The sequence below is a fragment of the Candoia aspera genome, chromosome 3, assembly GCF_035149785.1.
Source record: "Candoia aspera isolate rCanAsp1 chromosome 3, rCanAsp1.hap2, whole genome shotgun sequence".
In the NCBI taxonomy this organism is placed as follows: domain Eukaryota; kingdom Metazoa; phylum Chordata; class Lepidosauria; order Squamata; family Boidae; genus Candoia; species Candoia aspera.
This window is the reverse complement of record NC_086155.1, coordinates 201,611,858-201,634,467: the sequence shown is the minus strand read 5'-3', so window position 1 is coordinate 201,634,467 and position 22,610 is coordinate 201,611,858. Positions and strand designations below refer to the sequence as shown.

Here is a 22,610-nt window from a genome sequence, read left to right as displayed (position 1 = left end):
GGCAACAGCCTCGGGTTGCCACAGGGCTGAGCCTATAGGGTGAAAGGTTGGAGGTCCCAGAATCCTGTGGTCTACTCATCTCCCAGAATCCCTCTGGTTTACTTATCCTAGCCCCACTTTGTTGCCTTGTTGTAATGGCTTGATACTGCTGCTACGATCTATCTTATAGGGAGATGGCTTTAGCACAGTGTTTTTCAAACTTGGCAACTTTAAGATGTGCGGACTTCAACTCCCAGAATTCCCCAGCCAGCCATGGATGGCTGGGGAATTCTGGGAGTTGGTCCACACATCTTAAAAGTTGCCAAGTTTGAAAAACACTGCTTTAGCTGGTGTCTTCTCTCTGATGCCAGGATGTGAGACAGACTGGTATAATACAGCCTGTGCACCTTATTGCAAATAAAAGGAAGCTGATAAAAATAAAATAAATTCTATAGCAGTATATTCAAAGGGAAATCAGGCTCTCGCTCCTTTGGGAGTAAGATCAGACTCATAATTTATAGACAAAATTGTATTTATTATTTTCTTTATAAAACAGGTAAAAGATAAAAGGCAAACTCCTTTTTCACTTTTTTTAATAAGAATTTTATTAAGTTTCAAAAAGAGGTAAAAGCTACAGAAAAACAAAAAAACTACAAAGAAAAAAAGAACTAAAAACCTGTGGAAACACAAGAGAATTTTTTTTAAAAAAAAGTTACAGAAAGAGGTGGCTTCTGATTTTTAACAGAAAGGATATACAACAAGTCCATAATCAATCCCTTATTCAATATTAAACCAAGATCACATTATTTCTATAAATCATACCATTGGCACATTATAAAAATCACTAAGTATAGTTGCTCCCTCCCCTTATATTAAAAGAAAAAATTGTGTGTTTGTGTGTGTGTGTGTGTGTGTATGTGTGTGTGTGTGTATTCCTTCTCACTCCTATGGGTGGTGTGTGTCTTCCTCAACCTCGGGTCCTCTACCTGGGAGTTTGAGGGTTCTGTGCAGTATCTTCGCTGTTCCCAGCACTGCACTCTTCTGGACAGAGAGCTCGGATGTTGCTCCTGGGATCTGCTGGAGCCACTCTCCCAGCTTGGGAGTCACAGCCCCAAGTGCTCCTACCACCACTGGGACCACTTTGGCCTTCACCTTCCACATCCTCTCTAGTTCCTCCTTCAGGCCCTGGGACTTCCCCAGCTTCTCATCCTCCTTCTTCCTGTTGTTGCTGTCACTTGGCACCATATATCTATCACCACCGCTACCTTCTGGTCCTTGTCTGGTTGATTGGCCAGTACCAGCCTGTGTATCCCCTCAATACACACAAAGCTTTTTTCTTAAAGAAATCCAACAGCCCAACTGCCCCCCTCAAATACTCCAACTTCTCTTCAGGAAACCTCCCATACATAGTAACCCCTTCTTTTCCAAGGCATTCTGTCAGAAAGTCAGTTTCACTTATGGCTTATAACTCGATCTCTCCCTTTAATTTCTTCAACTCAACTATCCAATCTTCCTCCAGCATCTCAGTGGAAGTAGAAGAAACATCCCTGAAGCTGTTAAATTCCTCAGTTTCTTCCACAACATCCCTAACCAGATGAGGCATTTTAAAGCTCATATTTTCCACAATATCTTGAATGGCTTGCATAAAAACTTGGTAAGACTCAGAAAAAATCTTCTTGAAGTCTCATTGGAAATCAGACAGTCTGTTTGAGGTCCTCCATGTCTCACGCAGTAGATTATGGCGCTCCCTAGAAGCTTAGCCAGCAAAAGACAAAGATAGGAAGGAATGTATCTACTTAAGAGAGAGAGAGATTGCAGACAATTCCCCAGGGAAAGTAGAAGCAGAAAAATGAAAGTTCAAAACAGCTGATTCAACATGTAGGAAAATGCTAATATCTTCAAATTTAGTACAAAATTAATAACAGGGAGACAATTATTTACTCTCAATCTTCCTTAATATTTGGCTGGAAAACAAGCCAAAACTTAAAAAGAATTTTAAAAAATAATCCCAAAAATAACAATAAGCACCAAGAGAACTGCTTCTCCTTGCTATAGAAAGCCTCTCTTAGGATACATATACTTAAAAAAGAAATAAATTGGGTGATTTAGAAATGGGGTGGCCAGTCTTAATGTCCCTTTAAGGCTACAGCATGGCTTGGAAACGGTGATGCCCCAGCCTCCTGGCAGCTCTTACCAGTTGAGCGCAAACACTGTTTACAATCTTCTAGCTGCAAGCCGCTGTCCTGGAGGACAAATGGGGTGATTCCGAGCATTTTGCTTTCCCGGTAAAATGCTCCTGGGCTTCAGGAAAAACCTGCCTGAGCCCCAAAAAACTGCCACATTGTCAGTTCTGCCTGCTGAGCCTGCAAGCACAGCTGTTCAGTCTGCCATGTCCCCACTGGAAGTCCAAACTCCTTTTTCACTTTAAGTATGTCCATGCAAAACAATCGGTAGAGGAGATAAAAACAGAGCTATAAAATCAGACATTGTCTCAAGAGAATTTCCAGTGGGGGAAAAATACTTTGAGCATAGCATTAGATGGTCTTAGTCCGTTTTCTAAACACCCAGTCACTGAGTTTGCATAGAGAAAAAGCACATCAGAGGCCCTAAAGCTCCATGTTATTCAAATACAAGTAATCTTAAGCAATATCTCTAGCTCAGACTTGTGACATATTCCTTAGAGATAAACAGACCCCAGGAGCAAAGTTTTCTGCTTCCTTCCCCTGGATTTTCCAGATTCCAGTCTTTAATCTTTAAATAATGGTTACTTATTTGGTCAATTTCTAAGGCCACCTGTTGGCCAATGACTGGGTGGTTTACAGAGGATTAAAAACAATAAGTAAGAAATCCAGAATAACAATGACAGACAGCGGCCTTTGGAAAGCAACCAACCGCCATTGCACCACAACTGCAATACCATTAGAGCAGTGTTTCTCAACCTTGGCAACTTTAAGATGTGTGGACTTCAACTCCCAGAATTCCCCAGTCAGCATGGATGGCTGAGGAATTCTGGGAGTTGAAGTCCACACAGCTTAAAGTTGCCAAGGTTGAGAAACACTGCATTAGAGGATCACGCTCCCCGCTTAACCTGTGGGAAAAGCCAGGTCTTTACTGCCCTCCTAAAAACCAGCCGGGGTGGAGTTCCTTAGCTTCTCTTCCTAGCCATAGTATTTTGGTTCTCTTCTGGATTTTTTTTTTAAAAATAAGCTGTACCTCTACAGGAGGGGAAGTCTCGGGGGGTGGGGGATCTATTTTTGCAATGTGCTAAAGTAGACATCTTTCCTCTGGAGGATCTAACTCGGGACTGACAGTTGTCTATCAGGGCGCCTGCAGTCTATATGACATGCGACTAACCATCTGGAATATTGAGAAGACAGGCTGGCATCACATCTGTTTGATTTGCACAGTTTTGTTCCTCAGATACTTCCTAGAGAAAGTGAGTTGTGGAATACCCTAAGTGTTCAAGCCTTGTTTCTTGTGGCTTGGAATTTCTTAAGTATAAGCATCAGTCTTCCCTCCCAGAAGGCCATATCTGAACCTCAGCCTTTCTGGATTGCTTTGTAGTGCATCGTGTTCAGGGATAGATAGCAGGGGTTCTTCCCCCCTAGTTCCACCAAGACCCACACCAGAGAACAATTAGCAGTTAATGCATTTCTGAGCTGCTGAGAGTCCAAACTGAACAACTGGAAGAATTGTGTAGCATGCTTGTATCTGGACTGAACTGTCCTGAACAACCAGGAAGCACCTATCAGGAGGTATGGTGGGAAGTGATGGTCCATCAGCGGAATTTTCTCTAGTATACTCCCCCTCCCCCCCCTTGGAATAGCTTGTCCCTGAGGCAAGGATGCCCCCCTCCCTCGTGAGCTTCGGAAAACAGGCCAAAGCATGGCTGTACCAGAAGGTTGACAGGGCTGAATTATAAGCAGTGGCACCATATTCAAAGAGTTGTTTTTTTTTTTTTTTTAACTTTTAGGATCAGTTGAAACCAAAACTCATTTGGATTATTAAATTCATTATTATACCAACCTGGGTTGCATTTTACGTGTAAGCTAAGGTACGTAAGCCACCTAGAGTCCTTTTTGTTTCAGGCAGTAGCAAATTTTGCATGTGAGTAAGTAAAAAAAAGTTGGGATGAAAAGCTAGTAAACAAAAGAGAAACAGCGACCTGTTCATTTGGTATGCTTCATATTTCTAGTCTCACAGTCTGAAGTGCTAGAGCCCAATAACGCTCTACTCTTATTTTCTTCGGTGTGAGTGTTAATAGGGAAATGCTCATTTCAATTGCTCGGTTTTGCAATCTCATGCAAGAAACTACAGGGCGTATTGGCTGCAGAGCTTCCTTTGTAATGTGAAATGTTTCACATAAGGCATTACTAAATTATATTTTTAATACGGGTGGCATTTGTAAGTGACACTCTGAGCCTCAAAGGCGGTTGTTAGTGTTGCCTGTGTTCAAATATATGGAGGCAAATTTGTTACAGAGAGCTGCAAAACTTGCATCTGCGACATTCCTCATTAGAGTGGCTTATATTGATTTTCTGCTCTGCATTTTCAGAATGCGAAGCGGGAAATATAAAGTCCAAAGTGAGCCTCATTACCACTTTCAGCTTTGTTCCAATGCTGGAGCAACACATTTGCAGAACTGCAAGGCATGTTAGCATTGGCAGAAAGGCATAGAAACCTTGTTCAACCAAACCCAGTAAATGGAGATGCTTCAATAGGTTGGCATGTCTGCCTTTTTTTCTTTTTAGGCTCCTAAGGAACAAACAGAATATTTCAACCCAGAAGAGAAATACATGTGGCAATCAAAGTGAAGGATATTGGATATATAACAGGAGAAACCAGAGTTGGTTTATTCATTTACTTACAGTTCTGCTAGACCAGTCAGCTGACTCTGAGCAATATACGACTCCCCTATATGTAATCGGAAGTAAAAACAGTACAAATCAAATCTAAGAACAAAATTATATGGGACAATAACATAAAACCGGGAGACATTTTCAGAAGATTGAAAGCACTCCATCCTTAGGAGGGAGAGTTACAGTGAACTGGCTCCTATGGCTTGATGAGATGAGGAGGAGGAGGAAGAGGAGGATGGCAATTGCAAATGGAGTTATTTGTTTCTGTCTGAGAGGCTTACTGAAACTAGCGTCTTGGCACCGGCTCAATCCCCTCTTATATGACCATTGCCCTCTTATCTGACTGTTGCCTTGGTGGCGGTTCATCCTCCTGTCCTTCAAGGCCATTCCCTATTCCCTCTACAGCTACAAGGTGCACCACAGCATCTTGAGCCACTGCATTCTGGATCTGTTGTAGCTTCCAAATGCTCTTCAAAAGGACCTCTTTGTTGAGCGCATTGCTGTAGTCCAGGCCTCAGAGACAACTCAAATAGATACGCAACTGATGATATCAAAAGCCACTAAGATCAAATAGGACTAGGAGGGTCACAGTACCACATCAGTTTGATCAGTGCTGTCATTGTGCTAAACCCAGGCCTGAAACCTGACTGAAATGGTCCAGATAATTCATTTATTCCAAGGCTGTTGCAGTTGTAGCCCAACCACTTTATAGAACGTATGACATTCCAGGAGGACTTGTGCCAGAAAGTGTCCAAGCAGGCCGGGTTGGTGGAGTATGCTAAACTCCAAAGAACAGAGTTTTAGAATTGCTATTTGTACTGGAAAATGTGTTCATGTTATGCTTTTTTTTCCTTATAAAAATTCTATCTAATTCTTTTGTATTTGAGCCACATGTCTGGAGGTGCTGAGAGTCAGGTTCCAAATCCTAATCTCCTCTTGACAAAAGGATTGCAGACCCAGAGATACTTTGAAAATGACTGGTTGTCACTGAGATTTGCTCTTGTTAAAGTTCAGCACTGAAATCTTTTTCTAATAAGCGCATATCCCATCAAGATATAAAATTTAAACGCATTCATATTGTACTTATTAACTTGGCACAGTGAAGATCCCACATACAGCCGATAAGAATTTCCTGATTTCTATTTGTGGCAAGAACTTTCCTTTGCACACACCCCTTTCTCTGCAAGAGGGTCTCATTTTTATCTCTGAGCCTCATGTGGCATTTTGCTTTTTCAGAAAGCAAATCTTGGCATTTGTAGAAGTGCAGCGGCTATGTCTCTTCCACTCTGCGGAAGTTCCCAGGAGCCTTTATGGAGCTGGCTGCATATGTTCAGAATTGAGTTAGTGTCTCCAACTCATCGACTTGGCTTCGAAATTATTAGCTTTGGAACGATAATGTACTTGAGGTTCCGCTTATTTATTTTCTGGTTTCTGAACCATTCAATTCCCATTGAGCAGATATTCAAACATAAATAGAAATAATAGTTACGAGGCTTGGAATCCATTCCCATTTAGCTTCTCCTTATTCTCCAAGTGGGATGAAATGGTCCCAAATACCATTTATGCAAAACATTTGCTGGAAGGAAACAATTTCAGTGTAGCACAGGTCGTGCCAGTCCTCTTAAGACCCTCCATTTCTAAAGCCAGTTTTAATTTTGAATCCTATGATCTGTTAAATTCAGCAAGCTCAGTCTGCCACTTTGCGAGGGCTGGTTCGTAATGTTTCTTTTCAGCATTGGTCTCCAAATTTGTGCTCACCAGATGATTCTGAACTCCCAGAATTTCCAGCTTGGCCATGCTTGATTAGAAATATGGGAGTTTATTTGTTTACTTACTTACTAAAGTGTACATGGGCTGCCTCAATCTTTGGACTCTAGGCATGCAGTGCACACAATAAATATAGTGCAAGTAGAATAGATAATGTAACAATGAATATAATACTCCATTGGATCGTTGCAAACTATCCATAACAGTCTAGTACTCATAACAGTCACACCCTCTTTTCAATTACCAAGAAAAGCATTATTCACCTAACCCCCTCTTCTGTCCTGGAGGGCTCACAGAAAAATAGCATTTTAACAGCTTTCCTAAATATTTCCAAGCAAGGTGCCATCCTCATCTCAGAGGACAAGCTGTTCCAAAGAAGGGGAGCCTTGAGAAAGAAAGCTGCTTTCCAGGCTCAGCTTGTTTAATCTTCTTGCAACTGGGAAGTTGTTGGAAGGGTACCTTGGATACATAGAAACCAAGGGCTAGCTGAACCAGAGAGAATCCATGTTTTAAATGGAATGTAACCTCTTTGCGGGCTTCAGCAAATGACCTTTCTAGTGAGCACAATGGATAATGAGCTTAATGAAGCCTACAATGAATATTCAAGCCTGATGAAGTACATACAGTCCATCTAAACACACACAGATGCATGGAAATGCTAGGGTGGACTAAAACAATGATATGCCAAAGACCAGGAGAAGATCAAAGTATGACTGATGGAGAAAAATACCGAGAGTCAGGACATGAACTTCCATGATCAAGAACTGCCGAAGAACAGCTAGACCCCTCTCCCAATTATCTTCTAACTTGTAACAATAGGCCACAGCAAGATTGATGAAAACCAACTGGGAGAAGAATGTGAAGTGCATAAGCATGTGCCTGTAGACAAGAGTGTAAGATCTTCTGTGTTCTACAGCTATTTTATTTGCTGCTTTTTATCTGCCATTTTGCTTTGTGTCTTTTCCACATTGGGAAATCTATCTGGAATCAAGGAGCTACAAGACAACTTTTGGCAAGTGCCTGATTAGTAATTTAGATAACCTGTCTTACATTAACTGGGAAAACAGTATTGATCAACAATGTCCATCTCTTAATTAGGTGTGTTGGAATTGAGAAATGCACTGAAGAGACAAAAGTATCCAAGCCTTGATTCAGGAAACCTGTGCAATTCTGGTACTGCTGGGTGCTGTTGCCTTCTATGAGGATTGTGCCTACTGATGACAAAAATCCCAAGCCAAGAGAAAAAAAGGTCTCTGCTTTCCCCTCCCAAGGTTGGCAGCATGCCCATTCTGCTCATTCGTTACAAGCAGGCAGATTCTACCTGGAGCAGGCAGTCCCGAAGATACTCAGGCCTCAAGTCTTGCAGGGTTTTACAGTTGACCTCCAGCACCTTGAATTGCCTACAGGAACACGCTGGTCATGCAGCTCCCACAAGCAAGGCATTACATGACCTGAATGCAATCAGCTGGTCATAGAAAACTTGCCTATGCATGACTTGCTTCATGACCCTGTGAGCTAGCTTTCAGTTGGTAGTTCCTGCAAGGCTGTTGCCAGTGGACCTGAAGAGCAGAGCCGTTGACATCACTCCCAATCCATCTTATCCATTGGTCCTTCCATCAGTCCCGGCTTCAAGCTCATTGCCCCAGTCCTGCCTGTGAGACCTGGAAGCTGAATCTTGCTGGACACTTCCACTACTGTTCTAAACCAAAGCTGTGAATTTTTCTGAAATCACCTATGTGCTTACAATTCTATTATTATTATTATTATTATTATTATTATTATTATTATTATTTCCTTCTTTATGGCTCATCATGATAATGATAGCTGTTCTGTCTTTTCATACACCAACTAAAATCTTCATCTGAGCCTGCCAGTTATCACTTTGTGGGGAGCCATTATTATTCACTGTGTAATGAGTTTAGCAATCAGTTCAATGAACTGATAACATAATCTTCCTCTCCCTTTTCTTTCCTTTAAAGGACAAAAAGAGTTATTCCTGCCCTGTGTGTGAGAAATCATTTTCTGAAGACCGACTTATAAAAGCTCATATAAAGACAAACCATCCAGGTAAGATAAGCCAGGCTAATGAACGCGGCGTAATAGCAGAGGCAAGGCCCCAGCTAAATAACATACTGCAGTTATATTGTGCCTTATTATTGTTAGGGTTTCATTGTTATTATTATTATCATGATCATCATGGGAAAGATAAAATTTTAAATATCACTTGGATGGTTAAATTGTTTACTGTCCTAGCACCTGTGCTGTTTGTAGCAATTTGCCATGCTGACATCAAGGAGGCATTTTTTTTCTTCTAGGATGGAAGCGGTAGAACATTTCCATATGAGTAGATAACAGTGGCTTGTAAGCGCTTCTGTGGCCTTTCCCTCTCCTACCTGCCAGATTGCTCAGATTACTTCTGGCTTCCAGCAAACAACTGGATAGATTGTGGAGGTGTCAGAAGAGGGGGAAGGAAATCATGACCTGTCAGCTCCTGTCTGCAGAGGGATGATGGCTGCATGAACACATATATTCTCCATGCTCACCTCTCCGGCTGTTCAGAGAACTTTCTGATGAACAGGCATATCTAACAAGTCATGAGGATCCACTCATTGGTCTAGTTGAAATCGTGACACAGAGCTTAGGATGTCAAGCAAATCATACAGGCACGTCATCCCTGAATTATTTGTGTTCCAAGCAGCTACAGCCAGGTCTGCATGGCATACAAAGACATATCTGTGGAAAGGGCTGTAGTATGGTGGAAGGAGGACCTGGACAAGGTCTTCTAAAGTTTAAGGGCCCAATGTCTCACAGTACCTTCAAAGAGCCTGGCCCTCTGCTTCTGCGACCTGTGGCTAACTCAACACTGTGTTGCAGGAACGGTGCTTTCTTAGCAGTCCCCACAGTTTAATCATGTTTTGCCCAAGCTATAAAATGCTACTCCCACCAGCCTCCACACTTCATAGCTATTAACACCAGCATCGACATTTTGGAGGTGTATCTCAGTTGCTGATTGTTGGTGTTTTTTCCCTTGGAACTCAGCCTTTTTTCCCCTGCCTCTTTCCCCTGTCTTCTGATGTGCATGCTTCAGTGTTAGCACTGCTAACAACAATGGAGAAAAAGCTAGCTAATTTGGAGGCTTTGTACCCCTTGCCAACAGCGGGAGCTGACGTTGCCTAGTCTTGTTTCCTTTTATGCCTGTTAATCTCTGAATCCTGGTCACGTACAACTGTCTCTTAGTCCCTGCAGTTCTTCAGTTCAAGTCCTTGTGAGAATTTCCATGCCTTGTATGATATCCCTTAGATTGAAGATGCTCAGTATATGCATTTTTGAAAAGATATGTGCTTATGGTTGGTTATTATACCTGGCTGAGACTGAACAATGCATCCTTCTATTATTTCTAGCAATTATATCATCACATCTGGGTTCTTGGGCCTTCTGCAGTTGTTAACAAGCTGTCTACTTGGAATTCCCAGCTCTTCTGGAAATCCTGGGTGAAGCCTTAAACAAATGTTAGCAGCTCTCAGAGGGTATTAAAGCTCATAAATATTTGGTTAGCGAAGCTGCCCTGTTTAGGTATTCACTGTTTGAGAAGGCTTCCTGTGAGAAAAACACACACAAGCAAAAACCAATTTCTGCACCAACGGCCCAACTGGTCTCTAATTTGTCGCTAAAAGAGTAAGTCCCAGTGAAAGTAGCATAATACACAAATGGAATGACCAGTGCTGGAAAAGCCATAAATTAATGAGGCTATTTCTTTCAGCTGCAAATCTTACCTGGGGGAAAGAAAACATTTGAAAGGAGGACTCCTTAAAAGATTCAAGAACCAGCAGTCAAAACAATCTATATTTTATTGGTTTTTGAAATGTCTTCCCTATAGGCCAGTGCTTAATTTTCTTTTCTTTTCTTTTCATTTTCCTCCCTCCCTCCCTCCCTTCTTTCCTTCCTTCCCCATCCCCACCCCCTCAATCTTACCTCTCAATCTTAGAGGTTTCTATGCACACAATTTCCAAGATTGTTGGCAGGAGAGTTCAGCTAAAAGGACTTATAGGAAAACGAGCTGTGAAGTGCCCTTATTGCAATTTTTATTTCATGAAGAATGGATCGGATCTCCAGCGTCACATTTGGGCTCATGAAGGTAAATGGGGTGTAGGAAAACCTGTCTTTCCATAATTGCGGTAATTTGCTGGTGAGAAAAAAGAAGAAGACAAAAACTCAGGAGGCAAAAATGGCCTCATCTGATACAAATGCGTGTAATGAGCTGTTCATATTTCAGCCCTTTCATTAAAAGGCCTTCTTCAGCACCGATACATAAATGATAAAACAAAACCATATCAACACACAACAGAAAAAGACATGTAACCACACAATTAGAAAAAGCCATTGGACAGGACGGGGGGCTGTCAATTTTGGGAGGGAGGTGAGCAGCCACTGTTTTGCCCTGAGAGAAGATGGAAGCTAGAGAAAAGGTCATTTTTCTCTGTCACAGCATCAGCTTTAGTTAGGTCTCCCCAGCCATTTTTATTTGTGTGTGCACGTGATGTGCAAATTGTTTTGAACTGAACCAGTTCAAGTGCAAAACGCCCCATGTTCATCACTTGAGCTATCGTAATCAGCTGTAATAGCCTGCCATGAACTCATCCATGGGTACTGCTCCGTAGGAAGCATAACTCCTTGGCTAAGGCAGACAGAAGCTTTCCAGTGCCAGAAAACCAATTGGAGCAGGGGGGACTGAATGCACAATTTGGGATTTACTCCGCATCAAGTTTCACTGGGCAACTGTATCATCAGCTGAATTTATTTTACCTTTTCAGTCATATCTTTGGTAAATACCAACACCCCACTTGTAGAGAATGCTTTACTGCAATTAGAATATTTAACCACAACAACACTTCCAAATCATTTGAAAGGCTGTCTCACCTGATCCAAAATCCAGCAGGGAGCCCAGTGGCATAGGGTTATTTTTTTAATTCTTGCTGTTGATGTTGTGTAATGCATTCCTCATTTATAGTGTCTATAATATAACCTCTCCCCTAGTCCCATTTTGTTGCTTTAGTATGTAAAATCAACAATTTTCAGAACTCCCTTCCTGTACCTTATTTTGAAATTAACACTACATAAATCAGTTGTTTGTGCCTCATCTGGTTCAAAGCTATATGTTTTGTGATTTTCTGCCTCAGCAGCTGAAGGCCATAGTTACTCAGTAATCAATATGCTGAATCCCTTTTATTGCTAAATTAATCAGGATTAGTACAGCAAGGAATTCTTTCTTACCTACATGCAAAATGTTATTACTTTATTATTACCATCAGTACCGTTTAGGAAGGATTTTTAATATTCACAAATTTCCAAAGCTACCGGCCACACAAAAAAGGCAACAAAATTCAGTGTGCTATACTATTACCTGTCTCCCTCCCTCCATAAAACTGCATGACATACTACAAGCCTCAAGATGACATACTCCTGCCCGGGGAACTCAAATTCTATAATTAAAGCTCAGAGAAAAAGAGTTAGATGAGTAAGAAAGAACAGTGAACAGGGAAAGAATCACTTGGATTGACACAACATTTAAACTCTAAGCCCAGGTTAACAAAGCAAATTATTTGTTTATTTATTTATCCAATTTATACGGCTGCCCGTGTGAACAAGTGACTCTGGGCGACAAGCAGAATTAAAGTAAAATAAAACTTCCCAGTTCCAGTGTTGACATAAGTTCTGTCCAGAAAAATAAGCCATGGTTGTTAGCTTATGCATTGAGATTTTAGGATGCACCGAACCGTTCAGCCAACTCTAGGGTGTTGTGCAAACCCAGCCATTAAGCATTACTCCAGAATCATTAAAGACTGGCATGACTGGGAGAGAATTGAGCCAGATCAAGATTGTCAAATGAGTGGGTATATATCCCTTGTTTTCGAACAGAATTTTTCCTCCCCTCTTTATCTGCTATTTGCAGTAGTGGGAACATGACCTTATAAATGGCTTATAAACATAACAGACACATGCATACACTAACCTAGAGTTCTACTCTACTATTTTCTTTGTTTGCTTTTTGTAGGGAATTAAGTCCTAAAATAGCCCTCCCCAATTTTGTGTCCCCCAAATGCCTTGTAAGTACGGTCCCAAAATTCTCAACCAGCCTGGGGGAAAGTCATTGGAAACATTCCCCCACCCTGATACGGTTGGACAGGCCAACTGCATAAAATTTTTTGCTTCCCTTTCTGTAGGTATCAAGCCATTCAAATGTTCTCTCTGTGAATATGCTACTCGCAGCAAAAGCAACCTCAAAGCTCACATGAATCGCCATAGTACTGAGAAGACACACCTGTGTGACAGGTGTGGGAAGAAGTTCAAATCTAAAGGCACCTTGAAGAGCCATAAACTCCTCCACACTGCTGATGGTGAGTAGCTCTGGGTAAGGGCTGGCAACATTGTTCCAGATGGCAAATGAAGCTGCAATTGAAGCGTGTGATTGGAAACAGAGTGCCCATATCTTGTTTAATATTATTTAGCAGATGGACCAACGTATAGGGGCCAACCCCCCAGGTGTACAGTGTTCTCAGTGGGAAATGCTGTCACGTTTTGTACTTCCATTCCTCTGACTTGCTTGAAAGGTCCCTGTGCTACACTGGTAGTTTCTCAGAAAGCTTATGTGACGATGTACACACACCACTTCCAAAATTTGACTGAAGCAGGCAGGGTCTCGCAAGTTCCAGAGTTGTTCTTTTTATTCAATTTACAGAGACAGAAAAGAGAAGCTGGACTATCAGCCAAGCCTTATCGGAGCAGGCAGGCACTTTCACTTGTTCAGCTTCAGCATTGCTTATTAGTTTTCATTCTTTTGTATGGGCAGTTTGCCCCCCCCCCTTCTCTAACCAAATATAGCACTTTCCCCTTCTTTTTCCCATAGACTAGTCTTTGTTCTCAAATGCATCCCGAGTAAGGGTATCTTAACACATCGTGATCTGAACCCAACATATAAGTGATCCTAGCATGTAAGCACCCTTCTGTGTCACTGATTACTATTTATCCTATTATCCTACTCCTATTTATCTGTCTAGGTTTAAGGAAAGGGCTTACTAAATTATTACAGTACTATCCCTCGCAGTCCATCAAGCTGGCAGGTGACTTGGGATTGACCGGTGATCCTCAGACAGATAAACCTTTGATCTTCTGTTCTTCCATCTATCTTCTGGCCCACGGCCTTCTAGAAGAGTGTTCAATGGCTCTTTTCCTCTTCAGCACTCTTCTGCTACAGATTGTACCTTTGAACACTTTGGTGAGTCTTCTCCAGTTCCACTCAGCATGCCATAAGTTCTTATTAATGTAAACTGCTCAGTCCATTTTAGGTTTAGCAGCCAGCCTTATCCTGGATAGAAACCAACAGATCAACAATCCATCTTCAACAGCCCTTGGAACTATTTAATCCATGTTAGCCATTATAGTACCTTTAGCTGCCAGCCAGATTCTCCATTGCTCAGCTTCTTCTCCCCAGAATTCTTTCTGAGCGTGTAATCACTTCCTGGATGATTCTTTTGGAAAGAAACCATGTGAGCTCCATACCGGTGTCTACCACTGCTCGCTTCTGTATTCTTCCCCAGAAGAGCACCCCAGCATAAAACCTCACTGCCTGGGTTCATTATGGCTCACGGCAACAGTGACGTTCATCAGAATCTGACTTTTTCTTTCTTCAGGAGGGTAGAGAACATTTCAAGCGTCAGATATTTTTGGTGTCTGTTACAGAAAACCTGTCATCTTCTGCATAAGCTGCTCCCAACTTTCTGCAAGAATTTTGATTTTAGAGGAAGAAACTAACTTTCTTCACATTAGTGGAAATTTGCCTTTTCCACTTGCACATTGGGGTATCTTTTCAAGTTCTTGACAGCTCTTTCTGAAAGGATTTCAAACAGCATCCTTCTGTCCTGGTTATATAGGAAGAGTGGGAGTAGAACAGATCTCTGCATGGGTGTAAATATGCTCTCTAAATATTAAGCTACTAACACTTATTTTGAAAAAAAAATATATGCTGAAAATGAGGAGGGAAGGGGAACCAATATAGTCTGTGTATGCTAGTATTGGAAGCTGCTATGCAGTCTAGGACTTTTGGGCATAAAATTTAACAAATAAATACATGCTGGAGGCAAGAATATTAAAAAGATCAGGGTGGTAGAGAATCAACCTTAAGACTTGTGGACTTGTACTTTGGTGTACATTTCTCTTCTGTCCCTCATAGTGCAGCTTCTGACAAATAGATCCCTTTTTTGTGTGAAAAGTTGTATGCAAAATAGCAATTAAGCAGTTCAGTCTTCTCCCTGTTGTCCACCACCATCTGGCCATGTTTCCCAAGCAGCAGGTCAGTCATTTCCTTGACTTTCCTCTTGTTTTGCACATATCTGAGCTTTTTTGTTGGCATTTATTGCAAACCTCGGCCTTTGCTACATATATTCTCTACCACTGAAGCTGCGGCTCATTCTGAGCCTTACTCTCCTGAACACGTCCTTACAGATACAGGCTGTTTTCTGATACTCTGTTTTTGATATATGTCCCTCTTTCCATTGTTTAACTTATCTTTTTTGTTTCTCAGTTTATGGAAAACTCTTTATGCAACTAACTCTTGAAGCTTGAGAGAAATGGCTCATCAACAGCCAGTTCTCTTCGCCTCTGTTTATTATATTCTTTCTTCACCATTTTTCCTTCTTTCTAATATGCTCCTCCATTTGGATCTGAGTCAGTCCCCTTCTGTTTCAGGAAAACAGTTCAAGTGCACTGTGTGTGATTATACTGCTGCCCAGAAGCCACAACTTCTAAGGCACATGGAACAACATGCTTCATTCAAGGTAAGAAGCCAGCCACCGGTCTTGTTCTGTGTGATTCATTGGCTGTTGCCGTGCCTGACAGCCCAAAGTTTCAGAACTGCAGTTTATCAACCTCTAAATCAATTCCGGAACTGAAGCAGGATGGTTTTAACATTTACTGTAGCAAATCTGATGGGATGAAGTAGGAATTTACATTTTTTCATTTTGATACAGTCTTCACATTATGTTCTATATTTTAAAAAAGCAAATCTGGATCCAGGCTATGATGCAGGAGAGTCTGAAATACTCATAGAATTCAGAATCCAAGAAATGCTCTTTAGTAAGAAAGAGAACTTATGGGATGGAATTAGGAAACTCCCTTATGCCTTATGTGATCATCTGTCTGTTGACTGTAGTATTGTTGTTAGCCACCTTTACTATCTAGTGGAATTAAGAGTTCTGTTTTTTTTTTTAATAGTCTGTCTTCTTTGATTGACATCAGCTCTCCAAAGGTTCAGATGAGATCTTCACATCTACCTTCTAACTGGGAGTGTTAGAAACTGAGCTGCTTGCTCATTCTGCTAGATACACATCTCTGGAGGTTTAGCCCTTCACCAGTAGATGGTGGAGAGGAAGAACATAGTGAAAACTAGTTTTACGAAGGGAACAGAGAGTAACAAAGCAGTTATTTTATCTGGTAAATAAATCAAAGAACGTCTACCTCACAAGCTGATCTATGATACATTGAAGTGCCCTTACAAAGTTACAGAGCTATACAAGAAGAAGTTAAACTGCATCAAGGAAAGGTATAGAAAGAGTGTGGGTGGCTACTTCTACCAAAAAGATCCTTGTTTGCAGTTATCACTTAAATCTTTTAGCGGGGGGGGAAGGTAGGGCTTTGGCTGCTACTCTCAGCCTTTGAGCAGGGCTTCATTTATAATCTATTACATATTACTTATTTATTTTAAAATTTTACATGCTTTCCTTCAAACCCAGAGTTTCCCAGGGTAGGTTGCCACATGTTAATATCACCAAATAAAATTATGAAAAATTAAATAGAACATTAAAACGCAATAATTAAAGTACATGACCATAAAACGATAAAGGCAACAGCCGGCATAGTTAATACATTTCCAAGCAGCAAATATGTTTCATGGATTAAACATTCATGGATTAAGCATTAAACATTAATTGATTAAGATGCCTGAGAGAATAAAAACATCTTTGCATAATGCTGGAAAGATGGTAAAGTTCAATACTAGGTGCACCTCACTATGAAGAATACTCCAGGCTCAGGGGCTGTCAGTGAAAAGTCCTATGCTCAGGTGGCCATTCAGTACACCAGAATGCTGTTCCCCTACACCTAACCTGGACAGTCTGTCCATAGGGATACCATGTTTTGATGTTCTCAAAGGTTGCTGAGAAGTCTACAGCAATCAACATGGTCCCTGTATTTCTGTCCTAGCAAAAATCATCCCTCAGTGTAACCATGGGAGGTTAAGTGTCATACTGTTATGGACATTGCTGATGAAGGAGAGGGGGGCCCTTTCCAGGGGAAAAATGCACGCGCAGTACTGATTCTCTTCACCTCCCTATCAAGAAATCCAGAAGAGAATCACCTTAGCCTTCTGGGCTTTTCTGGTAGGAATTGCTGGTGCTTTCTCAATTTAGCAGGATTCTGTACTGTAGAGCAGAACAACAAACACTAGAGCTAAAGCTTCTGATCTCAGCGTGGTTCTTCGCTCTATATCTACATACCCACAGTTGAAATGGATGCAGAAAATTAATTTCATCCAATATTGTTTGGATTTAATCAGCCCTGACTCCCTCGGGCAGCTTGTTCAGCAAGGGGGTGTTGGCCAGAGGCCTGTACAAGTTTTCAGATCATCTGGGTCTAGCAATGGCTTTTTTTAAGGAGTGGACTCACTAAGGTCTCCTTTAATAAGGCCGAGACCAGTCTTTTTCATAAGCAAAAATGTATACCTGGATCCATCTGAGCATCGTTTCCCTACTAGGTAGAGTCAGGAAGGAGAGAAGCAAATAGTTGATTTGCTCTTAACAAACACTGTCCTTACCGAAGAGAATATCTGTAGCTCAGGGTTGAACTGTGGAGTCCTTGGTGCTCTCTGAGCCTTGGTGTTTTCTTGCAGACGTTTCATTGCCAGACTTAGCACTAGCACTGCCAGCCTTGCACTGAAGATGTTGCCTAGTCTGGCAATGAAACGTCTGCAAGAAAACACCAAGGCTCAGAGAGCACCAAGGACTTCACTGTCCTTACCTTCAGACTTTAAAAACTGAAAGTCACCAAAAGGAATCTGACCAGCCAATGTCCTGGTTATCTCTATAGATTGAACTACCCAAATATTGGCATCACCAGAAGGTGTGTGGAATGTTGGGAGTTGGGGTTCACTAAAACAAGATAAACTACTAAGTTTTAAAAGGGGAAGAAATAGGCACATTGCTTGCTAATGCAAGTTACAGCTTCTCCATGGTGGCAGCCAGTGTTGGAATGCCCTTGTTCCAGTTTTATTGGTGTTTCAGAGTTTTGCCAAAACCTGTTTATTCACCTGGGCATTTAAGAATGGGTGATGGCCACTTCAAGTCTGCCTGTTTTTTTGTTGAATTAGAATGTTTAGGTTTTTTATAACTATTACTTCGCTTGAAGATTTTTTTTAAATAAAAGAGATGTTGAATAAATGTTAATTTGTTCATTGGAATTTACAGTTCTGCCTTTTCTTCAAGAATACAGCTGGGGGCAGTTTTGCCTCCAGTTTTTTTCTCTCTCACACACACACACACAAAACCTACTGTGAGATAAACGAGTCCAAAAGAGTGAGATTCTATAACTAAAGCCAGACTCCAACCTGGGTCTTCCGGGTCCTACTCCAACATTTAACCACTGTGCCAAACTGGCACATTAATCATTCTGTTAATTTCTCTAAAGTTCATCTTACTAAACGAAGAAGTCTGTCACTAATGGGAACAGTTTTAAATTTATTTTGTACGTTCCAGCATAAGTATGTTTAGTATCATTTATGGAATATTGCATTCTTTTTGCATGATGAAACCATTTTTCTGAAGAAGGTTCATACAGAACTCCTGCAGCTTTTGTTAAATGCCCACTGGATAGGCAAGGTGATTTTTTGAATCATTTAAACAGGGACGCGGTGGCGCTGCGGGTTAAACCGCTGAGCTGTCGATCGGAAGGTCGGCGGTTCGAAACCGCGCGGCGGGGTGAGCTCCCGTTGCTCGTCCCAGCTCCTGCACACCAAGCAGTTCGAAAACATGCAAATGTGAGTAGATTAATTGGTACCGCTTCGGCGGGAAGGTAACGGCGTTCCGTGAGTCATGCTGGCCACATGACCCGGAAGTGTCCTATGGACAACGCCGGCTCCAAGGCTTTGAAACGGAGATGAGCACCGCCCCCTAGAGTCGGACACGACTGGACTTTACGTCAAGGGAAACCTTTACCTTTACCTAAACAGGCTACTGTTGTTGTGAACCTTGGCTGAGAGAGGCCATACTGGTTAATAGTATAAGAGTTGTATGACATTTGATGAATGAAAACAATGGGCAACCTGCTAAGTGAAGTGAGCTTATTTCAGATTTTATGTTTTGTTCACAGTGAAGTATCGCCAAGGGATTTACATCTCACATTTTGTTCAGGGCCTCGAGATAGTCCCGCTTCCATTTTTCCTCACAATGGGTTGGCCTGAGAGAGAGTGCCTGGCCCAGAGTCATCCAATGGACTTCTGTAGCTGAGGGCGGACTTTAACTGGGTACCCTGGTGCCAGTTAAATGCTTTAACCATGACATGGTTCTATTAAGATAGTTGGAAAAATTACCAGGAGATGTGAGGAATATAGCAGAAGAGCCATGGCTGTGGTTAGTAGGCAACAATCCCTGGCAACAATCATGACTGCAGAAGAACAGGAGAGAGACAAGTCTGCCACCTCGCCTGGGGCAGGAAAGTGGGCGACCATTCTTGGGGGTGGCTCGCACTCTAGAGTCCCTCCCACCAGCTTGGAATTTTATAGCCTCTTGGATTTTATATATATTTATTGCATTTTATAATACTTGTAATGTATCTGGTTTTTTATGAGATCTTAATGTTTATGACCGTAGTCTGATTTTACTGTAAACCGCCCAGAGTCCCTCTTTTGGGGGAGATGGGCGGTAATTAAATTTGAATAATACATAAATAATAAATAAATCTCTGGGCTAGGATTTAATAAGACTTATTAGGAAAAAGGGTGAAGTGACAACACAAGAACTCGAGTGAATGCATCGCTTTCAAAAGTGGAGCCTATTTATATGCCGTTCAAAGCCTTAGACAGTCCGTAACGGAAGGGAAAAAAGAGTAGGTGGGTCAAGAATTAGGGACAGAGAAGCCTAAAGTTTGTTTTGAATTTCCTTACCAAGAAAGTATTGTCTTGTGAGGCCCACTGCCTGCCTTCTTATGGGATACACTGGGAAAAGTTTCTTCACATGTTACAGAGCCTGTCATATTTCTGATGCACCTTCCTTCAGAGAAGACCATTGGTTGCTCCAGGCAGTTGTATACCAGCTGTCTGTGTTCAAGTTAACTTTTCGAACACAACATCTAACCAAGGCGCACACAAACTACTTTTCTAATAGCCAAAACAGTTGCCTACCTCTTTTGGGAAGGAGAAATACTACTCACAATGCATACTGTGCTCCAAGCCATTATGCCTACTAAATAGGAGGAGGAAGGAGTATTAGGTATGTTTGCTGCCTTGAGTTATACATACAAAGGTGGGAAATAACAATAACAATAATAATAATAGCTTTGCCCTGAAAGAAAGAAATCCTCCTAGGACCAACCTAGGCAATAATATTGCTTGACTGTCTGCTCTGATTCACCTTTTACAGAAAAAGATGGAAGTACGATGGGCAGAAATGTCCCTCTGCTCTGTGGTCCTTGCTTCTGCTCTCTTACTTCAAGCTTAGCTCTACCCATTTTGAGTCATTACTGATACTGGGGCTTGGCTAAAAAAAAAAAAAAAACTGCTTGCAAGAATTGAAGGGCCAGCCAAGCATGCTCAATCTGTTGACCATTGTAGCCTTGCTGGAAAAAGTAGATCTATCAGCCCTGTAGGGTAGATCAGACTAAGAAACCAATGCCAGCTACAGGTAGTCCTCATTTAGCGACCACAGTTGGGACTGGTAACTTGGTCACTAAGTGAAACCGCAACTGTGCTTACTGTCTTATTTCAGCTTTCCTTTGCTTTACAGCATCAGAAGGCTATGACCCCAAATAGCTGGGTGAGCCCAAATGGCTGGGAAGTTTACGGAACTTGACTCACGAGGAAGCTGGGTAAAAGGGCAAATCTTATAGCCCTTTTCCCCTACTGTCCCATCCTTGGGAATGCTCATTCCAGTGCTTGGGATAATTAGCAGGAAGGAATTGCTTATATTTACATTCACTGGGGAGAAAGGGATTACAAGAGAGTAAGCAGGCACGCAATGAGGAATACGCACTGAAGGGAATGCACTGGCCCCGGCTTGGGATCCCCAAGCCACTTAGGGAGCAAAAGAAAGCCCTTAGTGTGAAACTGATTACTGTGTCCTCAGTTTCGGAGAGCAGCACCGGCCAGTGGGAGGATTCTACTGAGCTAATTAGGGTAACAGAGCTGAGCTCGTTAACTTGCGGATAGCACTTTTTAGGGACTCACCAAGCTGCAGAGAAAAGCACCTCAGGAAGAGATTGCTTGTTTAGGCAATCTCTCTGCTCCGCAAGGAGGAAAAAGGAAAAAAAAAATGGGTCAGGCACGGGATGTATGCTGACTGACTGTAATGGCGAACACATGACACAGAGAGAGACTGCGAAGGTTGTAAATGCACACATTGGTCGCAAAGTTACTTTTTCATCACCGTCGTGTTGCTGTCCGAGGCAGTCGCTAAACAAGGACTACCTGTTCGGTCTAAAACTACTTTTATTAGAACAGCTAAGGTAACAGAACCTTGCAAGTCTGAATGTGCTTCCCGCCTGTCTGAGACTTTTGTCACATCAGTTTCTTGGAATGGACTTAAGTTACCCTCGTATGATCACTGCGTTGGTAGCGGCTTTTCCTCCTGTCCTTCAAAGCCATTCCCTGTGCCCTGTATAAGGCCATACCTCATCATTTAATGAAGCAAATAGGTTGAGCATAAAAATGTGGCTCGTACTCTCCTGGCCACTTTTCCTCGAAGACACCTCCAAAACTCCAAGCAATTTTTGTGTTCTTCGGGGATTTGAGTAAAGGGCATGCACGCACAGCCAAAGTTTCACTTGGGTTCAGCTTCTAAAATGCTAATTACTGGAACATTTAATTACGGTGGCTACCCAAATTGTAAACACTTATTTGTTGCTCTAGTTGAAGACTGGTCATTGTTTCTAATAGCAGTTCAGAATCATTAGCTGGCACACAAGATATTAAACAATTAACTCTGAGATTGTTTTAAAACCCTTTGACTTCTAAGAGTCTTCAGAGATTATAACGTCTCTTAAGAAACAAGCCTATCTTTCATCGGTTTTATTTCTTCATATGAATTCTGAACAGGTAGAAGAAGCACTTTCTAACACAATCTAGAGTGCTTCAATTATTTTGCCATCTTTTTAAATATACAAATATATGAAATTAAATACATTAATGTTCAATGAAATTAAACGCTTAGCTGGAAGACACACTTCCGGTGCTGTGAGTTATCATAAATAAATGAACCTGCCCAGAGTCGCTCTTTGAGTGAGATGGGTGGGGAATAAAATAGATAGATAGATAGATAGATAGATAGATAGATAGATAGATAGATAGATAGATAGATAGATAACCCTCCCTATTCAAAAGGGACATGTCCATTTTTGGGGGGAGATGGACGGTAACAAAATTTGAAAAATTTATCTATCTATCTATCTATCTATCTATCTATCTATCTATCTATCTCCAGGTGGGAACTACTATGAGAGTTTGGTTGTATGACATCTTGAGAACAGATGAGTCACTGAAGTTGGGTTACATTGACTCTAATGGATCTGGGCTATAAGGTTAGCATAGAATCTCTGGAATCATCTGAGCAGCACCCTCCAGTAAAACTAGAATCTCAAGATGTATCTCGGTATTAGAAGTTCTAATGATAACACATTTGGAGGGCGCCGCTATAGAGATTTACCTACCATCTTGTGTACATACTCTATATCTCTGGGAGCTTTCTTTTC

At 41.6% G+C, this 22,610-nt stretch overlaps 1 protein-coding gene across 1 annotated transcript in view; it reads left to right on the top strand.

Annotated features, from left to right (window-relative positions):
* The window catches only part of ZFAT (zinc finger and AT-hook domain containing), a 99,778-nt gene that overhangs the window by 43,511 nt on the left and 33,657 nt on the right, over positions 1 to 22,610 (top strand). Inside the window, exons 8-11 of the mRNA XM_063299701.1 lie at positions 8,585 to 8,672; positions 10,591 to 10,740; positions 12,827 to 13,000; positions 15,348 to 15,436. Of these exons, the coding sequence (XP_063155771.1) occupies positions 8,585 to 8,672; positions 10,591 to 10,740; positions 12,827 to 13,000; positions 15,348 to 15,436 (501 nt within the window). The remainder of the gene's footprint in view (positions 1 to 8,584; positions 8,673 to 10,590; positions 10,741 to 12,826; positions 13,001 to 15,347; positions 15,437 to 22,610) is intronic.